At 46.9% G+C, this 26,755-nt stretch overlaps 2 protein-coding genes across 2 annotated transcripts in view; one reads left to right on the plus strand and one right to left on the minus strand.

Moving 5' to 3' along the window:
- Window positions 1-26,755, plus strand: part of LOC122399379 (neurobeachin) — a 197,740-nt gene that overhangs the window by 163,981 nt on the left and 7,004 nt on the right. The window contains exons 37-51 of the mRNA XM_043400028.1: window positions 11,809-11,926; window positions 14,227-14,329; window positions 16,966-17,081; window positions 20,967-21,079; window positions 21,160-21,300; window positions 23,353-23,472; window positions 23,631-23,783; window positions 23,853-23,925; window positions 24,588-24,772; window positions 25,206-25,383; window positions 25,457-25,537; window positions 25,656-25,823; window positions 25,906-26,169; window positions 26,263-26,459; window positions 26,527-26,678. Coding sequence (XP_043255963.1) covers window positions 11,809-11,926; window positions 14,227-14,329; window positions 16,966-17,081; window positions 20,967-21,079; window positions 21,160-21,300; window positions 23,353-23,472; window positions 23,631-23,783; window positions 23,853-23,925; window positions 24,588-24,772; window positions 25,206-25,383; window positions 25,457-25,537; window positions 25,656-25,823; window positions 25,906-26,169; window positions 26,263-26,459; window positions 26,527-26,678 — 2,162 coding nt within the window. The remainder of the gene's footprint in view (window positions 1-11,808; window positions 11,927-14,226; window positions 14,330-16,965; window positions 17,082-20,966; window positions 21,080-21,159; window positions 21,301-23,352; window positions 23,473-23,630; window positions 23,784-23,852; window positions 23,926-24,587; window positions 24,773-25,205; window positions 25,384-25,456; window positions 25,538-25,655; window positions 25,824-25,905; window positions 26,170-26,262; window positions 26,460-26,526; window positions 26,679-26,755) is intronic.
- Window positions 1,317-3,682, minus strand: LOC122399381 (protein mab-21-like). Its single transcript, XM_043400031.1, has one exon. The coding sequence runs from the start codon at window positions 3,374-3,376 to the stop codon at window positions 2,279-2,281; it is 1,098 nt and encodes a 365-aa protein (XP_043255966.1). The 5' UTR covers window positions 3,377-3,682; the 3' UTR covers window positions 1,317-2,278.

The following is a 26,755-nucleotide window of genomic DNA, read 5'->3' on the forward strand; positions in this document are numbered from 1 at the left end:
TCGCCGGCGCAAAAAGTCGGTATAAAATCTACGTTTAACGACGACACCGATAACTCTACCATTAAGGCTTGTAAATCGCGGAGGGAACTGCGAGATACGGCGCGTAAAGTGTGCTTCATTGGGGCGCGTTCGCCGTGAATATCCCTCTCTCTTACTTTGTTTTACGGGGCAATAATAATAACGTAAATCCCGTAACGATTGCAGCGAGCGCGGAAACTGAGTGGCAGCGTGTCGTTGCCGCGGGAAAGATAAGCGGAGAAATTTCAGGAGTGAATTAAGATAAGGACACGACCGGCCCTCGTGGGCGTGTAGCGGCCATGAAACTCGGTAGCGATGCTTTCACGAGGCGTTTCAATCTCCACGAGCACGTATAGAAGTGTTAATATCGTAGATAATAATTACGGTCCCGATGGTTTTAAGTACCCGTCTTTTATATCGCGAGCCACGAATCGACTGGACGGTGAAAAATTATCAGCAATTCGTCGGCCGTCATAATAACGAATTATTGAGATAAATTCTACTGGGTGTTCCTCTAGGGACTAGTTAGCCGTCGGGGCTAGGTTAATTATTGCTTGTAGCTGTAATCTATACCTCTCTTTACTCGCATACGTTATTTTGCTCTCCGTTGAAGGCCGCTGCTATTTTATTTTTCAAATTACATTGTACGCGAGGTGTTTCTTGCTATCTTTCCCTCGTTTACATTGTTTTGTATTTATCGTGTTCTTTGTACCGTAAGATTTAATCTGTTTTTATATTAACACCATGAAAGTATTTATATCTAACCTCGCGGGATACGTGCAAACACGGTGAGAGTATTTTCAGGACCAGAATATTTGAAAATAAAATCCAGCCTGTTCCAGTCGCGCCTCGTCCTCGTGCAATTGCATAATTATTTTCATACGATATGTCCATTCTCTTCTAATTTACATGGCAAAGAAAACTTGCAGAATACGTTCGAACCTTGTACGGTACAAGAGAAACTTGTTCTTATAATCAGAAACGCGTAGGAGCTTCTCAACTTCAGATTGGTGGACTATAGTTGGATGCACAAGCTAATTAGCAATGACATCGGTGTATATTTATCGTAGGACGAACAAATTTGTTCCCGTCGTTCGTAGAATTCCATGATATTTTTACTTCCGTTGCTAATTTGTAACGATATCTAATTACGAGTAGAGAAGACTGATAAGGGTTGGGTTTTGAAACTATCTGTTAATACTTTTCCGGTTTATTTCGCGCGTGGGAAGGTTTCGTTCGATTGAGTACGCAGGCGTTGTATACGAGACGAAATGCGTTTATTAATTATTTACAATCATGTGTTCGAACAGCGATTCGAGTAAAAATAAATATCGTTTAAATAATATAAAAAAGTATGTACATATAACAATGCGTAGTGTCCAACTACCGTCGGAAGCTCTCGCTGCTAACCGATTATAAACATTAGATTAATAACGACAACGGATCACACGACGATATTCACATCAGCCATATTAAACAGGTAAGAGTAGCTAACGGAGTAGTTAATTAATCGCTCGTAATATTGTAACGCTATGTCGACGATTCGGCGCTCGAGTGCGTGGCAGTTTAATCTGCGTTAGTAAGCGCGGAGATTCCAGTTTCAAGCGGAAGCTTCGGTCGTATAAAAACACGGTGATCGATATTTTCGAGTGGATCGTCGATCATCGACCAACTCGATCGACGTCCACGATTGGTTCGATGAAAATTTAATGTTCCCTCCCATGAATCGATTTCGGTCACGCGATATAGGAAACTAAAACCTAGCAACAATAGTTTTCGCGCGAAAAAACATAACTTCATATTGCACCGGACACGAAGCGCGCCTGTACGCCAATCGAAGCTTGACGTTTACCGAACAAGAAGAGGAATAACACGTTCAACACTTAATTGTTCATCTGCCGCCGGCCACTGTTGTAATTTACGTACAAAATTCTGTAGAGATCGATGGAATTGTGGAATTCACGCGAACGTGAGAGCAGCCGATGCCCGTCGAACGCGATTCTGTTTTGTTTTTCAAATTTTTCTCTCACCGAGACACGCTGCGTCTCAAATTAAATCGCGAGGCAAGGGATTAAGTGTCGAGGCGCGGTTACACGATCTTCCTAGCCCGATACGTTCAAGCAAGTAGAAAATAACGGGTGAAAGCGGACCGTCCACGTTTGCGGCGAGGGTATAAAAGCGGATAAAAGGAAACTGCCGCGAAAGCAACGTTCCGAACGCGCGAAACTCCCATGCCCTAGCCAGGCAACACGGTTTCCGGCTAAAGCTTCTCCAAAGCACGACTGTTCGTGAGCAACTCCCTGGAGAGTCTCCACACTTGCTTCGCGGCGTTCTCCAGCCCGCTGGGCGACTTCCCCTTGAACAGATCCAAGTTAGGCAGGAAGTAATGAGGACACCTTCGACATTGAAGGCAGGATATCAGCTGCAGGAAGATGCCGTTGATGCGGTCCGCCAGACTCCCCTCGTCCCACTCTGTCTCGAGGGGATGCTTCTCGCATTCGTAGAGCAACAGCGTCTTCATGTGGTAGCTGGAAACTGGGTTGCCAGGAAGATCTAGGTGTCTGTCCCTTAGAGTCTTCAGTATACTCAAGCATCTTCTGCGACAGCCCCCGTGTAGCAGTCTGGTCTCAGCTTCCGTGAACGAGAGAACCCAAGCGTCGCCCTCCATGGCGGATTGTTTGCCTTGCAGGGCCACGCTCTCCTTGGATAATAGATCGAAGCCCTCGGTTTTCACCTCGGCCACGAGATTCGGATGCGGCCAGGGTATGTGGGGGATCGGCCAGTGGGCCGCCGATCTCGGCCATACGCCCGAGCATTTGAACGCTGGCGTGATCTGCACCACGTATCTCTCTCTGATCCGAAGCTTCACTTCCGTCGTGTCCGCTATCATCTTCACGGAGTCTCTGTAGGTGCACTTGTCGCATGCCTGTGCCACCAGGGTCTGAAATCGCGAACGTATCTTCCTGGCGGACAGGTAACCGGAGGCGGTGATGAACTCGACCCAGAGCGACATGGACCTCTTCCGTCCGTCGCTGAGCTTCAGAACGGCGCAGCCCGGCAGGGTGCCGTCGTCGACGAAGTTGAACACACCCATCTGATTCAGGTAGAGGACCACCTCGAACTCGCCGGGCGAGATTACCTCGAGGCCCTCGTAGCGGCCGTTGCACTCGGTCAGAGACGATATGAACCGCGGCTCTTGAACCTCCACCTCCTTCAGCACGTCCTGCACCACCTTGCACACTTCCCGAATGGTCTTTTGAACCTGGCCCATGCGGGCCTGCACCCGTTCGCCGTAGTACTTGTTCATCTGATAGAGCATCTTCGACTGGGCTGCCATCATGTCTTGGGGTAGCAACATGTCGCTGCGTTTCGCTCTATGTTCGCGGGTACCTTTCGGCAGCGTTTCGGTTTCTTTGGGGGGAGATCAACCTCGTTGCGTCGCGTGGACGAGGGTCGTTGTCTCTATCAGCGTTTTGTTATCGTCCATGTTGTTGCGTTGTTTTCTTCCCGATTCTGTCGCGTTCGCGGGCTACGGCACTGTCGAAATGTCACGAATGGGAATCGAGTGCACGAGACCGAGCAATCGGCAGGTGTTGTACGCGGAACGAGCGCAACTCGAGGTGTTCCGCGCGCGCGACGACAGACAGACCACCGGCCCGTTCTACTGCCGTTGTAGTTGTGTGCCGGGTTCCGTAAGTCCCGCCCTCCGAAACGACAGGGTCACGTGGAGTGTGCGCGTCCTCGCCACGCCTCCTCCCATACCTCCCCCCCCGGGTTCGCTTCTGACGCGCGGCCGCTGGCTGCGCACCATCGCGCGCATTTTCACCCTTTCGATCCCTCGTATTTCTCTCTCCTCTTTATTTATTTTTCTCCACTCGTTCCCTAGGTATGAAAACTCCAACTTTGTTTACGAGATTAATTATCGCGATTGCGCGTCAATTTATCCGGGATGGACGGAAACATTTTGGCCATTTCTTCCGTAGAAAATGCATCGAGCGCCCAACATTTGACTTCGATCGTCCTCGTACGATCCTTCTCGTTTACCTGTGATTTAACTTTTAGTCTGGAACACTGTTTAAGAATTGTTCCAGGTTCGGAAATGTAACGTGACAAATATACTCGAACGTAAGTTAAATTGCGCGATAAAGAGGGAGGTTGTAAATTCGCGTTGTCGCAAGAACGGAAGCGATAATTTCCACCTTCCAGTCTTTCTTTTATTATTAATGGCCGCGAGGAGACATGAACGCGCCATTCCGTATCGCGCCAGACCGCGACTTTTCCGCAAATGAATTCTCAGAATAGAAACAAGTCACCGGAGAACGTATTGTCCTGACAATAGGGTCGCATGAGGATTCCGCGCACGATCATTCGCGTCGATAATCCCGTCGCAAGGGTCATTTGAATATTCGACATTCGAATAAGAAACAGAGACTGCATCGCCACGAGCACCGTGACGCTTATCTCTTTAACACGGGACTAATTTTATAGCCACCGTGTTTTTTAAAACGTACAGTAGAATAAACAAACGATTTAACCAGCAGTGATTTTAATTAGTATTTATTTAACGTCTTCGTTACATACGAGACCGTGAGAAGGTAAGTGTAGAACGCGTCTGCCTCCGGACGCCATGTTGTAACACCGTCGGTGGTCGCTCGTGCAAAAAAGAGTTATATAAACTACTAGAACGCTTCGTCTATTATTTTATGTAATAACATTTTTTTAGTCAATATTCTAGAGAGAGGGAAGAATTATGTCTGATTGAAAACGTGTGAAAAAATTGTTATCGCTATAAAATGTTAATTTAAAGAAGGCAGGCAATTATGGTATCACCTAATAAATTCATGTGTAATAAATGTGCAACGATGAGTATCACCATCATTGTTCTTTTCGTTCGCGTACGAGGAACAACCCTTCGAGCTGCGACGCCGATCCGTACCTAGCAACGGCAGATGTTCAAGAAGAAAAATAGCTAGCATTGCAAGATACTGGTGCTTTCAAGCCACCTTTTATGCCTCGATCGTAAAAACATGCATGGCGAATACCTGTCCGAGTATATCGATGACCGTTCAAGATATCCCCCGAACATCGAACATTCTCTCCGTAAGATTCTGGAGATTGAGCTTCACTATGACCATGTATAGTCGTCTTTCTTCTGTGAGTCCTTTTCAACCCTTTCTGTTATCCAGATAAATCTACATTTGCGTCGTCGTCGACCCAGAGGTACTTAGATGGAGATTCGTGGCTTCAATGGGGTGTTCTGAATGGTTCGACATGAATTCTACTTTTTAAAATTTTTATATAGAATACTTTAGGAATTGTTCAAGGCGAAGAAGTTATACTACTCATCCTGTGTAATACAGCAGCGTATCATTCGCGTAAAGTCATCAGTGACGCGCTCCTATTCGTTTCGGTAGCCTCGTTCTCGTATAATTGAATAAAGTTCAGAAATCCAATCTACTTGAAGTTGGAGTGGTAGATTGGCGCCCACCAGTCCTGCTATGCCCTCGCTAATACGACTTGATTCATGAGTCGAGCACGTGCATTTTCCTCCCTACGTTTCACCCCGTACTGGTCCTCTTCTGGAGCAGTGTTTTCGCGTAAGGGACGAGGGGTCAAACGTTCTGCTACATCAGCCCTCGCATTAATGCGGCAGCCGGGGGGGGGCCTCCTTGCGCCCTAAATGTGCCTTTCATCATCCCATTCCGACTTAATTCGTTTATCATCTGAATTATTTGTACACCCGCGCGATACTCGGGGTCCTGGGCTAACGCCTTTCGTCATCTTTCACTCGCAGACGCTCCAAAGAGTGGTAGTTTCGCGCTTGGTAAATCCACATCGAGCTGGTCAAGGCACACCAAAACGTGGTACATTTATTAAAATAAAATAATGTAGGAGTTCGCACCTATATGTTCCATACCGTGAAATTTTCAGCGATCATTCTGCAGACCATTCGTGTAGAACGAAAAATTAATATCGTTTAATGCATGGCTGGAGTTGATAATTGCGAAATCGATGTACTGGCTATTAATTCTATTAAAAAATACAAAATGTAACATACTTCTTGAAATAAAATAATATAAAGGTTTCCGGTTACGCAAGTATACATGCATTTATAATAAAGCGACAGTTTCAGTAATAATTCTACTGGTCGTTCGCGTGGAATGGAAATTAAGAGCGTTTAATGCATGGTTGGAGTCGCAAGATAACTTGAGTTTAAACAAATTGCAGATAAACTCGTATATCGTTGTATATACACGTTGTCCAAGATTTTGAACGTTTTCAGTTGCTACGACATAATTTCTTTCGCCTCCTCTCTGGATGTAAAACTACCCCCTCAAGGATCGCGCCTCTTGCTTTGAAAAACACTATAGCGGAACGTTCATAGCGTGCAGACAACTCCCGAACAACCGATGAGAGGAGTTTCTATCGAATTCATTTTCAGTCAAGTGTATCTAATAGGCCGATCGGTCCTCTGAAAGTCTCGTTGGTATCCGGTTCGCTGAAAAGAGCAGTCCTGGCCGAATACAAGTCTGCCAAAACACGGCTCTGGACCTTCTTTTACTCAGGTATAAGAGGTCCTCGTGGCGGCGTCCTATTGCGTGACGTCTCCTCATTGTGTAACGTTTTCGGCGAAGATACGACGACGCGAGCCAGCCGAACCGACGAGGATCCTGGACCGAGTCGGCCTTGTAAATAAGCTCGAACGAACACTCTCGCGTAATCCCGAATAATCCAGGGCTCGGTGGTTGAGCTGCAACAGCCGGCAAAACTGGAGAGTGCACCGACGCAATGCGTATTTCACGGTTTCCCTGGTTAATGACACGTGAAGAGAGGATCTCTCGGGATTCATATTTACTTGAGTTCCTTTTGGTCCGAGTCTATCTTTCATTAAGCGACTCCAGAGAGGAGACTTCGATACTTGGAGGTGGTGTTCGGGTTTAAAGATTATAGACATCGTCCTGAATACTCTGGACGTCGTTACGCTGAACACCGCTAAAAGTTACAGCTTGGTTTTTCCCATCTCTGCTACGCGAGCGTGGAAGACCCTAAAAACAACACGCCTGCTCGGTTTATCGACCAGCCCGCAGCTTTCGTTGCCGTGAGCGTGTCGACCGATGCGCGCAAAACGTTCGAGAGCCATCAAGAGACGATATCCCGGGCTGGGAATGAGTTATGCGTGCCACGTGCTCGTTCCCATACCTTTATTACCGTATCTCACACGAGATAACGCATCGCGGCGTTCGGCGCACAAAGGGCTCCCGGTGATGCGAGCAACCCCGCCGCCCTTATTAAACCTCGAATTCGCCTGGATAAAAAGGTGTCCGGAGCACCGTGTACCGCGGACGTGGCAGCCTTTAAGGGACAAGGGCTCCGCGTACTCAGACGCGGAATGTGGATCTCGGAGAGAGGACGCGGGCCACGTCGTTAGCCGCTGAACGAAAGTAATTGGACGGAACGAGCCGAGTTAATGGCGCTCGGTACACGCTAAACGACAATGTTTCTTCCTTTGATTAACTCATACCATGGCCTTTCCAGATATCGCGAGACAACGCTCGACGCGGACCGATTTCGACGACAGATGCTAACGGGCTGCCACCCCTTTCAGACTATTAATTAGAGTCGTAGCGGCTTCAATATTTCCAGCGTGTTTGGCAGAAGTTTCTTCGAGCTGCATTGATTTTTTTCAGTTGAAACGACTGAAATACAAGTCTGCTCCATGACTGTCGCGTGGTCGTTTCTTGAAATTGCTGGCTAGGAGCCAGCTTTGGCGTTACCTGCTACGCACGATCGTTAGTATCTGGTTACTAATGAGTTATCGAAACAGAAAACTAAAAGTTTTACGTCGCTGGTTCACGCGGTTTCCTACTATGCAGAGATCGTAAGTTGTCCTCGAATGAAATTAACCGTGCTACCTCCAGTCGTGCCAGTAGACTCGCGAAGAAGTAACGTCGAGATAGCGTAATCGTTAAGAATCTGATGGCGGAGATTTTTGGAGGGCATTAGGCGGAGTATGTAATCCCCTTGCCCCTCGACAAAGTCTGTGGATATTCGGTAACTTACGATCTCTGCACAGTACTTGCTTGGTTGCTCTTACTCTTTCACTCTCTTCTTCGTAACTTGATTATAGCACGAGAGTCGCTGAGCAACAAGAAAATTCATTAGAATTAATCTGTAACCAAATGATAAAGTCACAGTAGAAAAAAATTAAATACTACTCCACAGAATTCCATCGATAGAGTGTGCCTACAAAGAACCGTGATCACGCTCGATCAGCTACCTCGTAGCGACAGGAAAGTGCGCTCATTATTTATCGCGTCGCGTCGATCGAATTCTTCTCGCGTCCGAGCAGCTTGATACTACCGCAAAAGAGGAGCAACGAAACCGAAACGAACATTCGCGTTACACCCAACCCCTAAATGCGATTAATGTTACGCGCGAGATAACGTTCATTCGTAGCATTTACGATTCATAAATTCCCAGCCATCAATTTCCAACGCAGGAACTTCGTGGCTTCCACCGTGGATCAATAGTCGCTGCTTCGTAAATGATTCACTGCTCTCAATGACAGCTAATCGCCGGTTAGCGGGGCCATTATATCCGCGGATACTAAAGTTTCGTAAAACACGATCCTCCCGTGGACAAGTTTCCGAAACGAGCTACTCGTAAAATTCCCGATACACGATTTACCCCGTCGTGGATAATTAATGATCGGGCCAGTTTGGCCGTTCGTATCCCGAATTGAATAAACCACGTTGGCCCCCCTTCCTCGAGCGGTCGTGATTTCGAGTGGTTCGCACTTGGAAGAAGGGACTGGAGAGGGTGTTCTCGCGGAGAGCTTGGAGAACGGGGGGTCTATTATTGTCCGGTGCTTAATCTGTTTGTTGTATACCGCTGGCGGGCTGCTAAGTGGTCCCCATTCTACCGGTGCCCTATGGTGTACATAGAGGCAGCAGCCAACGAGGGGGCCTTGTGAACGCGACACATGTTGTTACATCACGACGCCCCATTGTCGTCGTGGAACCCCGGCGCACTGCTGAGTCGGGACGATCTCGGTCGGTGAGAGATGAACGCTGCATGGGGAACACTAATCGTGCACCACTTGACACTCCACGAGACCGGGATCTCTTTTTAACCGCGGTCCCATCTACGCGAACGTGTGTGCGTCTAGCTGCAGGACTGTTCATCGAACGTGTAAACATATTAGTCGCGCGAGAGTGGTGCATCTCTCTGATGCTCGTTCTGTGAGACGCACAGGGGTGCCCGATGCTTCGACGACTCACTTTCGGTCGAATACGAGTATAGTGGCAGAGGTCATTCTGAATCATCTATTCCTTTTCTCTGCGAGCATTAAAGTCTGTTTAAGTCGGTATAAATTCTAACCACGGCTACGAAAAGCGAGAGATATAATATTTCTGACGTTCAACCACCCAGAGAACGGTCGAGTGCTCCGGGTGCATGATATATCGAATATAGAGAAAATTAATGGTCTTCTCTTAAGAGATAGTACGATATTCAATACGTGCTGTATCTACATTCTGATCGCAGGTATCCAAATAACGAATGCCGTATCACGGCACGGTTCTTATCAGTTTCACGCAGTGTTTGCAATGAGTCTGCGCGCTCCGTTCTTAGGGGTTGGCTCCGTTCAACCCCCCTGTTCGAATCTTGCGCATCGAATCGACTCGTATACGGTTTCCTACACGCGTTTGCAACGATCGATAGTCCGAAGTGTAATTTTTTTGAAAATGTTTCTCACCTGGACGTGCATCGATTTCTCACGAGGATCCTCGTGGACGAAATTAACGATCGCCGCGGCTACTTAATGATACAAACAGCACGCGCTGTACTTAATCCCTGCGAGTTGACGCGACGTTTATGGTCCCCGGAGATTTCGAGCCGCTTATGTTCCTGTAATTAGATTTCGACATGCGAGTGCCACCCTAATGTCATCTCTCGTATTTACTTGATCTCTTGCGACTCGTAGGGAACCCACACCGATACTCGTCTCCGGCATTATTCGCGAAAACCTATTCATTTGTGTCCGACGTGGTTCGTTGCCTTGCAGTCTGTTCGCCCCGCGCAGCCAGTTTTTTCCTCTGTTATTACTCGATATGAATTATTTAATACTTCCACTTGAACGTTTCGGCGGGCCGCGTGGTCAAACGTTAAGGACTTCGCGTTTGCAAGGACTTCTTCTGTTGGGTCCGGAGGCCGCTGCAAGAAACTGATGTATTAACAAATATTGAACGTGAAGTGACTGCGGAATGTCTTCTCGAGGGACTTTATTCGCAATTCTTGCTACCATCTGACGGATCCTTTTATATAAATTCGAATTAATTTTCGTCCATTGCTTATGGAGCTATCGAAGTGATACCGATCAATTATTCCTTCGGCGTCTTTATTGAAATCCACGATCATCGAACGTGTTTTGGGTCGCGAGGATTAATATCGGCGAGGCTGGCGAACATCGATATCCTCAGCATCCGCTAGCCCCTATTACCAAGCGCAGACAAGAATTTCGACGCCGCTGAGACAGATAAGATCTCATTGGCGTTTTCGTCGTGGAGACGTTAAACACGGAACGGCTCGTTCCGCCGGATTATAACGAGGATAATTTCATTCGCCGCGCGTAAGGACACCGCGACGGCGGCGTCCGCTCATTAAGAGGGAAAAATTGAAAGGCCTGGGCCGGCCGCAGGGCGGTAAATCGGGCTCCCCCTGGCTCTGTCCATCTTTTGTCTTGTCCTTCGCCTCTTTCTCCGCAGCGGCGCGTCTCGTCCTTTTTCTGCCTCCCCCTTTTCGCCTACGAGTTGTTCACGACTCGTTCGAGAGCGCAAGTCCGCGAAGTCCTGGGATCGATTCCCGGCTCAGCAGGAGGCTCCTCCTACCATGACGGCCATCTTGCAACCGGCACTGGTCTCACTATATCACATCACACTTCACTGCATCCAGGTTGCATACTTACAGTCAGCCATGCGATCGCACTCTGACTTTGTACCGCTCCTTGGATCTTCCCTGGATGTACCCTGGACGGAGGCTACGTCTTGCTTCCGGTCGTTTACAATTCTCGAGCCTTTCTTGGACGGCCGACGTTTATGCCCGTCGACGTTCCATCGATGGCTTTTTCAAACGCCCGATGCTAAAACTATTTTTGATCGACGCTGCCCGCAAAGTGAATCATCCAACTTTACAGCCTCGAATAGTTATTTGCCCATTATGTACCAGCGTCCTGTTTATGGAATATTCAAAACTAGATTTAAGGGGTATTAAAATTCATTCGACAATCCCATCTTTGGAGATAATAAAAACGTACATTAAAGAAAGATATGATTTGGTACTCAGGTTCTGGCAAAAGAATGGGCTTCCCAATTAAGGAGAATGAGCCGCGTCAGAGCTAGACGCTCATGTAGAATATCCTCGGCCGTGACCGCGCTAAACGTTGCCACATAAATTTAATACGAACATGATATTATTACTCATGGTAATTACTAGAGAAGACGTTACTATTAATTACAATTTGCGATCAAAGATTAAGACGACTTCGAGAAAAATTCCTGGAATTACCGAGTATCAATGTTTCCAGAATTATCTCGAATCTTTTGAACGCTAATTTACTAGACTTCCGCTGTTATAACTTACATAACTTAAATTCAACAAGAATGAGGTAAAAACGTGTATTTCTGAAGAATATATTTTACGTAGAGCAATTTCGTTCTTCCTAATTAACAAGCCAATCGAAATTGTAGCGACTAATTTATTAACTCGAGTGGTTCTTTTCTGCTGTTTCAGGTGCTGAAGTATTGCGACCATTTGCACGGAAAATGGTACTTCTCGGAGGTCAGAGCGATCTTCTCGCGCAGATATCTGCTCCAGAACGTGGCCATCGAGATCTTCCTGGCCAGCAGAAGTAAGTCGTGCGATTCGCTCGGTTCGTTTCGAAAGGAGGCTGCCGAAAGAGGCGGCGGGCCCTTTTCGAATCGACGCGCATTCCGTTTCTTGCCCGGTCGCCCGTGCCTTTCTGCATTATTTCACACGACGTGATCTAATCTGGCAAACTGGAAACGGAATCCCGAGCGCGCCGCGAGGTGTGCGCCTCCGTTTGCTTTTTACGCAATAAATATCTGGCCCGCATTACGGCATCCCTTTTTTCGCGACCTATCGTTCGATTCCACCTGTCCTCCCTTCTACGGCCATCATTGTCCACTAACGAGTCGAATTTTTAACGCACCTCCGAAATAATATAAACATAACTGAACCGAGCCAACGAATAGTAAGTAACGAACAGATAAAAAGATCTCGGTTATCTAGGCAGTGAAATCGACTCTAACGACACGCTATCGTCCACTCGTTAAACTCTTTTCCGATTTCTTATTGGAGCTGTTACGAGAAGCTGGTCGCTCGGTGCACGGTGAGGAACATCGAACGTGAAAACGAAGGATAAGAGGCAGCTTCGTTATCTCGATTTCATTGTGAGGTGTTAAAACATTCCTCGGGTCCGGTGGGGCATCGGGACGCCGCGCCGCGGCGGCGGTTTCGCTTGAAATATAGTTGTTCCTCCGAAGAGGATCGTCGGTCGTTGCGTACGCTTAAACAAACGTGGGAGAATTACTTATACCTGGCCGTTGGGGCCGCAATCCCCGCTGATTATTTCTCCACGGGCGCAGATAAATATCCCCGTGGCCGTCCCTCGATTCTAATCTGATCTCGACATTCGATGCGTCGTGAAACGTCCCAGGCGGAATGTGTCATCCCTGCGAGGAGCCTTCGTCGTTCATTAAAAAATTACTGGAAACGCGCGCGCGTTCGTTAACGGGCACGGCTAAAATGCCACGGCTCCTGTCGCGCCGTGATAAATCCTGAAACAATAAAAATATACGAACAGGCTACTTTATGCCCCGAACGACGCAGCAACTTCCACGGATCTTTACGAGACGGCTGCACCCTTGAATTTCGCCCGGGAGAAAAATCCTCCTCTTTTCTCGTCCGTGCCCGCGACGATGATCGTTACGACGTCCCGTGAATATAGTATGATCTTAACTTTTAATCGACGGTCGCGACCAATCATTAACTTCGTTAATTTATTTCTACGCTATAAAGACGCGGGGAGGATACGCGAACTGCAAGATGTCCCGTAACGGCGTGCAAGATTCTTAATTGCGTGTTCCCGGGGTACTTTTTACCCGAAATGTTGAAATAAAAGTGGGCTCGATCTGAAATGATTTAGCCAAGTTTCTCCCATCCTCGCATTATTCGATTTTAAGTGCATCGCCGAGGCAGTCCTGTAAGAACGCTTAATCCATTCTATATTTCACTGTCAGAGAGGTACGTTCCTAATGTAGATCTAATATACAGTTTTTAGTGGTCTTATTATTACGACCAGACTTATTCATTTATCCTGTCCACCTTTCGAGAAAATCATTTTCCAAGATGCTCCCTGCTCGTACGCAAATAATCAGAGTGGCATAGTAGGCCACCTAATGGACAGTGAAAACACAAGATTAGGAGATTCTTTGACTCTCGCAGCTCCCTGTGATCCCGCCTTCTGCTTCCCTTCTTCCTTGATTAAGACCGACTCGTGTATCCCCAGCCCTGTGTTCGGAGTTACATAAATTACGCGCAAGTATTTATGGTAACTGTCGCTTCGCACGCTACCCTTTGAACTCTCGAGGGAGCCACGGCCGATGCTATTAAAGCCGTGAAATTAAGTCCATCGCGTATCCTCTTTTCATATTTCCGCATTTAACTTCGCGCCCTAAATGCGTTTACCGTGCGCGTCCAACGCCGAAGCCTCTTTCAATGAATCATGTTCTTTGATTAAGTAGAGGCACGAGAGATGGACGGCGTAACGCGTGGCGTTTGTGTGGGTGCAAAGCCGGTTGAATTTGTTCTAAGCGACGAATTTAATCCTCTCAAAGAAGCTTATTATGCCGCGGCAATTTCCTCGCGAGGTAATTTTCACGGTTCGAGTGCTCGAAAATGGCTTCGTTAACCTTATTAGCGATAGTTTCTTAAATGCATTTTGCCCGTCCCTGGTGTTCGCGACGCGTTGGAAGAATTCTGGCCGAATCATTGCCTAGCCACTCGGAGTCGGCGATGCGGGTAAGAAATTCGTCCTTGCCCGCCATCCTTCCCCAATGATTGACACACGATCCGTCGTCGAAATTGGGTTCGCTTATAATCCGCACTTTAACGCCTTTTTGCCCACAGCCTCGATCCTGTTCGCGTTCCCGGACCAGGCGACGGTGAAAAAGGTGATCAAGGCGCTACCGCGAGTCGGCGTGGGCATCAAATACGGGATTCCGCAGACTAGGTAAGGACCGAACCCCTTTTACAAACATCTGGATCTAGGGATCTCGGCCTCGGGCTCACCCTGGTACACGCTCCTCGCATTCCGCTCTTTCTTTGTCCCCTTCCGCAGGATTCCGTTCGCGATCAGGATCGGATCCAGGGCTTTCTTGTCCGGGCGAAATGTTCGGAGAGATCGGATGATAAAGGACGCGAGGATAGATATTGAAAAATCTCGTAGACGGAGGGTAACGTTGGGTAGCGTTAACACGACAGGAATGCACCGTGTCGCTCGACTCGTCTTTATTGACCGATACTCGTTCCTCCTGGTTGCTTTTTTCTTGAATAATATAAATACATGAGATTTGTCGACGGAAATTTATGATAACCAACGTGGACACGTACGGTACCAGTACTTTTTTTATGTGACCGGATTTCAAATTTAGAGGACGATGAATACGAACGGATAGTAAAATATTCATAGTCTCTAATTAGCTATTTTTATAAGAAGAATAGTATAAAATGTTTTCTTATTGTTTGAGATTGTAACCTTAGCAATATTTTCGTGCATAGTTTCTTAAAAACATTTATATTTGCTAAAAGGTTTCCCCAATTATCGATCAAATGCATCGTCGTTAATTCGAGTAACAAATTGAAACAACAAGACGTTGAAATCATCGGAAAGATCCGCGTCTTTGGGTCGTATCCTTTTTCGATACCAATACTCTCTTGCAGCTCTCGACGAGGACAGGCGGCGAGAACACAGAGGTTCGCGATCCGCGCTTCGATCCATCCATTAAAGCACTCCTATATACAGGGTGCTCCAAAAAAATGTTAACGCTCACATGGAAGTAACTTTTTCAGAGAAATCAGAATCGGTGACACGATACTCTGCTTGTACGCTTCTCATTAATCTCTTAATTTCTTATCGTAATATTCGAAGACTATTTCTAGATGGTTTCAAGAATGAAATTGGCAACAGTAGAGACTTCTTCGAGATAAGATATATTTATCGTTATGATATATTTTGTAATTTTGGTTTCTTCGAAAAAGTTACTTCCATATAAGCGTTAGTATTTTTCTGTGGCACCATGTAGAAGGGAGTCGGCGAGAAGGATACGCCGGCCATAAATATACGGAGGCCGACTCCGACGTCTGATCCGAGGGAGATTCCTGGCTAGCAAAAATAATCCGTATATAAAACGTGCATCCGCGTCGTGACGCTCCGTACCACGCTCGCGTCGCGAGAAAAATAAATGTGCCACGACGTCGATCGTATTGGAAAACCGGACGATGGTCCCTTCGTACCTTCGATGATGGTCGAGTTCACGATCGAATTTAAAGAAAATGGCGTTACTGATCCTCCATTGAAAGTCTGCCTATTAAATAGTGTATTTTCTACGTATTTTCTGACGAATCACTCTGTTTTCGTTCGTGCCAAGTTCGCTGTATCTCCGCCATCTTCGCGCGACATAAAATGAAGAATGTCCCATTTTCCTTTACCTCTAAATCGCGTAAAAGATTTTCATAGTTCCGCGAGATTTGCGCGAGATGCGCGCAACCCTGGAATTTATACATCCGGTCGTCGTCGCGTGCTACTCACTTTTAATGTCGTTCACTGCGTACGCCCGTTAAAGTCTCCCGTATAAATTCTAAATCAGCGTAGTTGGCGTGCGTAAAACCCCTCGCTGAATTTTACGACGCGAATGCAAAGCACCAAATCGCCGACGTAGCAGATTTCGCAAATCGAGAGCAAAAATATATTTGTCGAAACGTTACCCGCTGTAATTCATCTATTTTCTAATAAAACTTTAATCGAACCACAAATATTGAACGTCAGTGGCTCGCCCAGAAACTGAAAAACGAGGGTGCAAGTCAAAATTAATTATTCATTTAGACGTAAATATAGTTGTTTAGAGATTTATTTCCGTTCACCCCTTCCACTGGATGTGCCACTGTTGAGTGTTATCGTAATTGCTCACGAGAGCCAATCTGGATCTTTATCGACATTCGTTCCGCCAGCCAATTAACTTCAGCAATTAAATTCGAAAAACGCAACGCCAGTTCGCTCGAAACATTGATAATATCAGCTTTTCTCCGGAGAACGCGTCGATGGGAAACCATAACAGTGTCAGATTCTTCCTGTCACATTTAGAGACGATCGAGAACTCGATATCAGTGTCCAGAAAAGCAGAATAAATGTTTCATAACTTTTTGGAGTTGGTTGTCTCTCTAATCGATTACGAAATGCTGACTCAGAGACGTACTCGATCGCACGCGGTAAATAATTTAATTCGAGTTAGCAGAGAATATTAACGATCTCTACCGACAAACATGGTGACGTATATGCTAATATCCTTTTCGACGACTTTCCTACCACAAACTTCTGTCGCGTACGCATCGATCAATCTGTGTGTTGCTTCGTTGATGAGCAGATAGCGCGAATTGTTTGGACAGGTATTGATATATCAGTCATACGTACGCGTCACGTATTCGGCCTGGAAGTCATGAATAAGTTATTACACCGGTCTTCGATCCCTTTGCACAGTGCATTGACTGTTTAACGCGTAACCGTACCGTCGACGATTCTTCCTTTTTCGATCGTGTTACGCGCGATACAAATTGATATTTAAAACCGTAAAAATTGCACTATTCTTCCAGGAGGGCGTCGATGATGTCGCCCCGACAGCTGATGAGAAGCTCCAACATGACGCAGAAGTGGCAGCGCAGAGAAATATCGAATTTCGAATATCTGATGTTCTTGAACACGATTGCAGGTAAGCTAAACTCATTTCACATTAGAGCGAAGTTTTGCTCGAATAGTTTCAAAGATCAAGAGCAGAGCACACCCTTTGCTACATTTTCGGCCGCACCATCGATGGTTGTCGGTCTAAAAAATCGTATCGGGTTACCGGTTGCGGAAAGAAAATGCGACGTCTGCGGACGGTCGATCGTCGCTCGATTTCACGGCGGTTCCGAGCAGGATAAAAAGAGAGGACGAAGGTAAAATGATACGTTAAAGGAGGGAGCGTCCAGGGTTGCGCACGGGCGGATGGAATCTGTCGCGTTGTATTAGGGATGTTCTCAATCAGGTTCCGTGTTCCGTTAGTCACCCCATACGAGTAATCCCCAGCCCGTGGGCCCTGGTAATCCTCTCCTCGAGGGACCGGCGCTCTCAGCTTCCCCACGCAGCCAACCAAATGGAAGCGCGCCTTTGTTTCTCCTTCGGTTTAATATCAGCCGCCCTTTTGTGTTTCGCGTCGCGGAGCTAAATCACCGAAACTCGAGACTCCTGGCCCTTACCTATTTTTTTTCTTTTTTTATACCGGATCAACCATTCCGGAAAACAGCAAGCCCCCGAGGGCGCGAACGTGGACATTTTTCTATCGTAAACGAATCCGTGTTCTCGATAGCTACCGAGACAAGAAATCGATTTATTAAAATCGAAGGAGACGAGTGTTACGGCCCCCCGTTTGGATTATACGTGTAATCATAAAGTATAAACTCGCCGGGCTCCGCATTAGCAGAAGAGCACAACGAATCACCAATCGTCTAGAAAGTATCCCACTACGACTCGGATTAAAATACTCGATGTAAATTTCTGACACACCTGCGAGCCCAACGTGAGTTACGAACACCTCACCGGATCATCTATGGGGAAAAATTCCGCGACCAGTTTGCAACGACGAAACGAGTTTCCCTAGCAGCTTGCTCTCTACTGAAATTGACTGCTTCCTGGCCTACCTCCTGCGATCCTATCGCGATTTTTCTTTATAATTTCAATCAAACTCGAATGCGAGAAAACGTGTTAAGATCAGATTAATCCCACGGACAGCTGCCTTAGTTGGTAACGACAGCAGCGACGGTCGTAAATCAGAAGCACAGAAATAGAATTATATCGGGATTCGTGTTTACGATGTTTCGCTAGTTTTTTAAAATCATCTCGATCGCGACACCCCAAGATGATCGCTCGCGGACACTAATAGCGGATCGTTTAAAGGCCGCTCGTAAACAAGCCTATCGAGAATTATGTAAGTGGAGAATTTATGCTGGCCCACGCGCGATCGGGCCCCCTTAATGACGAGGATCACCGCGGACGCGTAATTATTTGTATATCGACGAGAAACGCCGCGAGACGCCGGAGGGTGGCCGTGTATTTACGAGCGTTATATATTAATTGCGCGAATAAATAGTCGTTCCGCGGGACTGGTGGGGATGTGGACCAGTGGGTGGGGTGGGGGGGAACGAGACGGCGGCGTGGGCCGTACGGTGCAATTGGGCAAGGCCCGGCGGGGGAACGCGTTGCGAGAACGAACCGGTCCCGCTGCCAGGCTCCCGCATGCGATCCAGTCCGCTCGTTTATTTGTTCGGTCGCATCGGTTTATTAAAAATTAATGACAGCCAGCCCGATGTAAATATGATAGGCTGCGTGTCGTGACGCGAGCCGGTTCGCGTGGGTGTGCGCCGCACGGTGCACCTACCGCTGATGCACGCCACCACCGGCCCCATCGGCTTCGATCTTTGCTCTCGGTCGGTGAAAAGGCCTCGCGCCGATCGGAATTTAATTATAACAGAACCAAACCGCGGAGTAAACTTTTGTTTCGGCAATAAACAACGAATGACAAATGGAAATAAAATTCAAAGCGCGTTTCATTCGATGCACTGACAGCGGCTGCAATGGAATCTTTGGAACAGTTTCTCGATCGAAACTGGTCCATACATCATGCATATATCCTTGGTTACGACGTCTCTTCGTATCATTACTCGCATTCTCGTTATGTCCGTGGACAATAGCTACTTATCATTACGCTTTTAAATTTTGCAATGTCGGTACGTTTAGACTTCTTGGTTTAATTGTATCGACGTGGATTACCAGAAATGTTTTGGATATTTATTATAGGAGAACGATCGGTTCCGGGTTAAGCGGAATGCGGTACCAGAAGTATGTGGAACGCGGACGTCGAGTAATTTCTGCTTTATCGCAAGCCTTACAAAGGCTGACTGGAAACGTATAACTCAATCTGACAGATCTCGAACAATACTCGCTTCTCGATTTCTTCATTAACTACAAATTAATATCAAATAAAATATCGAATAAAATATCACTGGAGGCGTAATTTTATAGTCAGTTTCGTCGCTCGCCGTACTTTGTCGTCTTGTTAACCAGCGAAAGAGTTAAATTACCCATCGCGCCGGCCACTGCACGGCCCTCCAGACAATTTCCCCGTCGTTCTATCTCAATAACCAACGAACCGAGTCGCCGCGGCGACGTACCGGTGCTGTACGCCATTTCGTCGGGCTTCCTGCCGATTTTTCTCCGGCGTTGGCGACCGTCCCTCTAAATCTCGACAAGTGGCGAGTTAAAAACGAGCCTCTCGTCGCGGCCAGCACTTATTATAACGTTGTTCCCGGAGGATCGCGAGGGAGGAGACGAGGCGAGTAAAAAGCAAGGATGTGCCGCGGGCAAGAAGGGAAGGAGACGAAAGGGAACGCGTGTGTCGCGGGCATTCCGCTGTCGTGAAGCGTCCCGAGGGCGCTCACTCACGGCGACGCTACCATTAATAATCACTTTGATGCATAACGCGGCCTTACTATTATTTACGTCCGACCGTCGGTCGTGCAGCGTCACGATTTACGACGCATTGTAGCAACGACGGGACTTGTGCGCCGACCGCCTCGCCGCGAGTCCTTATTCCCCTTTCTTCTTTTTTATTCTACACCGCCGCCGAATCGAGTATCCGGTGAATTTCTTGGAGACGGCCCAACCCGCTGTTTCGCCGCTTCCCGATCATTCTCCTTGCTTGGTAATCGCGATCCTGTATACGCGAGGACCAAACAGTCGGTTGTCCTTCTCTGAATATTCTCAGATCGAAGATCTGACAATTTTATCAGTTTTTTTAAATATAATATCATCAGCTACGACGTTCGGTTCACTAATAAAGAAGGCCCTTTGCTCGACGAACCAGGAAACGGAGTAGAATAGTACGAATTAAACGCGTACGTAAACGATGCGACGAGAGGAGCGTCTTCTGACAAACTTGCTGACGGGTTTTAATTAGCGACCGGGGAGATTAGACGAAGTCAGGCTTGCAGCCGCGCTGCCGTCACTAATGCATCTCGAAACGGGATTCCGGGGGCGTACGGGGCGGGGGCGTAAGAGTGAGACCTCCAGAAGTGACAATTTCAGGAACGATTAGCCGTCACGGTCTGAGTTATGCGCTTACTAAACGGAGATCGTCTCTCCCTGCACCGGGAGCCAAACCGTGGCGCGCGTTTCGTAAAAATAGAATTAGAAGGCGGCCGGGTATCACCCGCTTTTCATCGTCCGTCACCGACCGTGGCGGCAGAGGGTGGCGCGGGAAGAAAAGTGACCGCCGGTTTGGGGCTCACAAAAAATTAGGCCCGTGATTATACGCATTAAAAGGAAGACGCTGATGGCTCGTTTATTTTTGGACTTTTAGACGAGGAATCTCGTCTCGGGAGAGGGCTGGTCCACGCGACCGAAAGAGTCGACACGCGAGACCCACCATTTAGCTACTCTTATTAGGCAGAATTCTTCGCACCCTCCGTTGGACATTGACCGATCCATATCGACACTTTGCATTATTGAGAAATATTAAAAGTAATCGATAAATTTCTATGATAAATGCGTTATGTTTCAGGTCGAACGTACAACGACTTGAACCAGTACCCCGTGTTCCCATGGGTGTTGACTAACTACGAGACGAAGGAGCTGGATCTCAGTTTGCCCAGCAACTATCGTGACTTGTCCAAGGTAGAGAAAAGCCAATTAATTTTTATGTTTCACTCGACGACTCGAGTATGTTATTTTAACGTGTTCGTGTCTCCCAATAGCCGATCGGAGCGTTGAATCCGAGCAGAAGGGCTTACTTCGAGGAACGCTTTCAAGGCTGGGAGCACGACAGCATACCGCCCTTCCACTATGGCACACACTATTCCACGGCTGCTTTTGTCTTGAACTGGATGATACGAGTGGTGAGCACCTGATAAATATAAAACGTATTAAGTAGTCGAGTAATTCTTGTTCTTGAATTTTTTATAAGCGCTATCTAGAATATATAAATGTGCAACCAGTTGGCGAGGATACAGCTTAATTTTGAGCGAACCGTGCACGCAGGATGCCACGAGTTAAATATTGTATAAATTATCTATTAATTATTTTCTAGGAAAGTGCACCGAGCGCGCGGTAGCCATTGATTTGATATTTTGTAAACAAGACTTAATTTAAAGGATCGTTCGAGACATTCTCGAAACGCTCGGGGAACACACCCCGGCAATCTTCGGTTCTTGGACCGTCTATTTAAGAAACCTGTCCACTTCGAACCATAAATTCGAACGACGCATTCGGTAGTGTCTGCACACTAATTTGGGGGCGTCGGAACGCCCCCGAGTCAACGAAGCCCGCCTTCCCGTTAAATATGTGCATTTGTTTTCACCTGCATTTTCTTTGGGGTTCCCCGCGCGAACGAGCGCCGCGCTTTCAAGCTTTCGCGTTTCTATTACGTTAACGACTGTATTAATTTTCGCGTTATTGCCCGGTCGAAACGATCCGAGGGGGGGAGGCGGTGAAAAAAGAAAATACACGGACGTTACACGATCCTGCTTGGCCCGAATGGGCTAGCATTATCCGTCGCATTTACATGCAAATCGTCAATAAGCATTTTATTACCGCTTTGCTTCGGACAACACCCCGCTGTTCCCGCGAGGATATACTGCGTCATAAACAATTTATTGTTTTATAACTGCTTGGCTCGTTGTCTCTTTCGGTCTATTTTCGGTCCTGGCCGCGGCGTTAGCTCAAGTCCCCGTTCTAGAAAAAGAACAACGAAGTTACGCGCTGTCGAACCTATTTCGTCGGTTCATTGTAGGCGATCCTTACTGTGTACAAGTTGTCGAAAATCTTGTTCGCGTCCGTAAATCACGTTACGTCGTTCGCGTACGCCTACAAGCGAAATGGACGTCGATCGCGGGAGGTCTTCTGTTAACATTCATCAGGCTGTCAGATGAACGAACGGCTGACGGAGGACTTTAAGCGCGAAACCATATAACAGAGTAGCGTCCGAAGGGTCTTTGTACGATGGGTCAAAGATTGTCCGTTATTCATGAGGAAATGCTTACCTTTGGGTTTCACGAGGGTGCACGCAGTTGCACGGCGATCCTTTGTTTCGAAGCTTTTGGGCGCAAGTAGTATCTTTTTCGAGAAGTCAGTATTGCATCTTTTGCATAGTGGCTCAGACTTGACACATATAGCCTTTATAATATTGTATCTATTTATAGTATATTCAATAATGGTGTATAAACATCATTTCCACGCAGCATCAAACTTATTTCTTAAAAACTTTACAGCGGAAAAAAGAATTTTTAAATCGTTCTAAAAAAATTATTTTTAGCTGGGGGGATCAATTGCGATCATTTTTTGTCAATACATGTAACCTTGAATTCCTTCGCATTTTCGAGAAAAAAATTCCTTACCGAAACCATAATGCCTGACCATAAATGTTTGCGTATCTTTAAAACATCATGACTCCTGAACGGATTGGAGGATTTTAGTGTTTCAAAATGCAAACGACGCGTGTTTTAATGAGGAATATGTAGAAATTCTAAGAATATTCGAAAAGTTGTTCCTTAACCTCGTAAATTGAGAAAACCCCCATAAAAGTGGTCCAAGATAGCTGATGGATTTGTCAGGAAGGCTTGCCCGGCAACTTTTGCCTCGGATTTAATTTGCGTAACGAAATAGACTCCTATATGGCGCACTCATTTGCTTAATAAACCCGTGAAAACAGGTTTGACGGCCATCGATGACGTCTAGAGGGTCGAGTTTAAAAGTCAAAGCAAGAAAATAGAATTAATTCGATGCCACCAATCGTTAAACGACCAAACAAAAATTCTTAGCGACGACGCTGATCGAGTATACACGTAGATCAAAAAATAGCCGACACGGAGGACACAGAAGGAAATTTTTCTGGAAGTTATTCGGATAGAAGAAGACAAGAATGGAATGCGATAATTGTTTTAACGTTTCAGGAGCCGATGACGACCATGTTCCTGGCCCTCCAAGGCGGCAAGTTCGATCATCCGAATCGGTTGTTCTCCTCGATCGCGCTATCCTGGAAGAATTGCCAACGGGACACTTCCGACGTGAAGGTTCGTTTCGTTTCCAATGCCTGCACTTATTAGTTACAGTTCCACGAACAACGGATGCTCGCGTCTATTGTTATTGTCCGAGAATAATTCTTCGTGATGTACCTCGCCCCGATGCGTTCGGGAACACCGTGGCAATAAATTACTCGGTTTGTTAACAGGAGCTCATTCCCGAGTTCTTTTTCTTACCGGAAATGCTGGTAAACAGCAATCGGTATCGCTTGGGTAGGCAGGAAGACGGTAGTTCGGTTGGGGACGTTGAATTACCTCCATGGGCATCATCTCCCGAGGAATTCATCAGAATTAATCGAATGGTACGTCATGGTTCGACGGAAACGGCTTGATATCGAATATTAATTCGTCTTGTTTCCTAAATTCTACAGGCCCTCGAGTCGGAATTCGTGTCCTGTCAATTACATCAGTGGATCGACTTGATATTCGGTTACAAGCAGAAAGGTGAGTCAGTAATCGAAAGTATTATGTATTTATGCGGTAGCAAATAGCGAAAGTTTCGAGATATTTATAAGACGCGTTGCATGTGGGAATTAAAATAAATTGCACAATGGGAAATCAATCTCGGAAGTATGCGCATAAATTGAGACGATATAACGTCCAGACAATGGCGCGAGCGATACGAGAGCTGGACCGGGTGTTGGGACACGCTGAGTCGAGTCAAATTAGATTTCCACCGATGGTAATTGTCGGTGGCGCCTCTATATCCGGCGCTTCCCCGAAGAAGCTGCCGTCCCGGAGCTGAGAGGGTGGCTGCACTCGCCGCGCGTATGGAAGGAATTAGTTTTTAGTTAGCTTCCTCTCTGTCTTGTCTCAACCAATTAGGCACGTGTGCCGGGCGCGACAATGCGTGCCACCCCTAATACGTAACACGTTTACAGCCGGAAATACCGGCCACGAGCAATCGACAGCAGACCCTAGAAAGCGACGATGAAATATCGTTCGTGTAATATCAGAATCTACTTTGTATTCAGCGAACGGGCCAGTCGTGTTCCCAAAATAATTAAGCAACGCGTGGACCATCGAATTCGGACTGGAATAATTTTACCGATAATAAGAGCACCGAATACCCGTGTCAGGAAGTGAAATTGCTCTGTTTCTTCAAGGTCCGGAAGCTGTTCGCGCAACAAACGTTTTCTACTATTTAACGTACGAGGGCAGCGTAGACCTGGATACCATAGCAGACTCACTGATGAGGGAAGCCATAGAAAACCAAATACGAAACTTTGGTCAAACGCCGTCGCAGCTGCTGATGGAACCCCATCCGCCACGTAGCTCGGCGATGCATTTGGTAAACGATATTCACTTCGCAGTACTCCACGCTTTTCACGAGCGTCGTCGGTGTTTAGTATCTCGTAGAACTTTGGGAAAAGAAGAGCGTGCAATGTATTGTAGGTATTTAGTATCGAGGAACCTTCGTCGTAAGGTAGAGCTTGTAACGATTATTCGATGGCATGAGTTTCGAAGAGTACTTTGCTAATGTTAGAGTAACGTCTCGCCAAGTACTTAAGATCGCAAGTAATTAAACGTCCTATAGAATCCTGTTTCGTGCTCTGAACTCTACCTCGTGGACCTCCGGCGTAGCTATCCGCACAGTGCGTTTGTTAGATCGATCAAAGTCATGCATATACATACGTGCAATTGCACGCTTTTCTTTCTGTTCAAACGTTCCGAACGTGAAGAGTACCGCGAAGTTTGACAAGACGTTGCCACCCGTGTTGCAGTCACCGATGATGTTCTCGAGCATCCCGGACGATGTGTGCATGACCATTAAGTTCCCATCGAATTCACCTATCTGCCACATCTCGGCCAATACGTATCCCCAGCTCCCGTTGCCGTCCGTTGTCACGGTCACTACTGGCCAGCAGTTCGCCGTCAACAGATGGAACACCAACTACGCCGGTAAGCTGGCCAGACGCGTAGAACGCGTTGCTGTTCGAATTAATTATCCCACTAACGCCCAGCTAAATTACAGCATCCGTGCAGTCGCCAAGCTACGCGGACACTCCGCAAGCCCAAGCAGCGAACCAACCGCTGTCAATGGATCCTGTTCTCTGTGAGTGGAACGAGGATTTAACCTTCTAACGCTCGGTTTAATTCAATAATTACTGAAGAAATATTTTAAGTATTTTAAGTAATATTTATTTCGATCACAACGGATTCGTTCGTTGCAGCGCAAGCAGCCAATAGCTCTAATCCAGCTTTGCGCCGACACTTGGGCGACAACTTCAGCCAGAAACTGAAGATCCGAAGTAATTGCTTCGTCACCACGGTGGACAGTCGATTCCTGGTCGCTTGCGGCTTCTGGGACAACAGTTTCCGCGTGTTCTCCACCGAAACTGGTAATGCTGTCGAGCAAAAGGGCCTGAAACAGAAATTGTACGATAATGTAAGATGTAAATCGATGTGTTTCTTCTCTTACAGCCAAGATCGTGCAAATAGTGTTTGGCCACTATGGAGTCGTCACGTGCTTGTCGCGCAGTGAATGCAACATCACTTCCGATTGCTACATAGCATCCGGAAGCGCAGATTGCACCGTTTTGTTGTGGCATTGGAACGCCAGAACGCAGACAATCGTCGGCGAAGGCGAGGCTCCAGCACCCAGAGCGACTTTAACCGGACACGAGCAGCCAGTGACGGCTGTCGTTATATCCGCCGAATTGGGCTTGGTTGTTTCCGGTTCTTACTGTACGTAATTATGCATCTTCTTCAAGATTTTATCAACTTAAGGAACATCCTACGCAATAATAGCCACGTTTAACAAGTTGCTCTTCTGTACAGATGGACCCGTTTTAGTGCACGCGACTTTTGGCGATCTTTTGAGGTCGTTGGAGGCCCCGAATGGATTCTCTTCGCCCGAAAACATCGCCATGTCGCGAGAAGGCGTCATCGTGGTGAATTACGAACGTGGACACATAGCAGCGTTTACTATAAACGGGAAACGTCTTCGTCACGAATCTCACAACGATAATCTTCAGGTATGCTACGCGCATTTCGGTTCATTGTTGAACTTATGCTCTAAACATGGATTTTCATTTGTTTCAGTGTCTGCTTCTCAGTAGAGACGGCGAATATTTAATGACAGGTGGAGACAAACGGATCGTGGAAGTATGGAGGACTTTCAACCTCGCTCTCCTCTATGCATTCCCAGCTTGTGAAAGCAGTGTGCGTTCTCTGGCGCTCTCCCACGACCAAAAGTAAGTACAATCGATCATTTTCAACGATATAGTTCACGGCCACGATCTCGAAAAGATTCAGATACAAAGTGTAAAGT

This window comes from Colletes gigas, unplaced genomic scaffold, assembly GCF_013123115.1.
Source record: "Colletes gigas isolate AHSC1104 unplaced genomic scaffold, ASM1312311v1 Colletes_gigas_Sc00013, whole genome shotgun sequence".
Taxonomy (NCBI): Eukaryota; Metazoa; Arthropoda; class Insecta; order Hymenoptera; family Colletidae; genus Colletes; species Colletes gigas.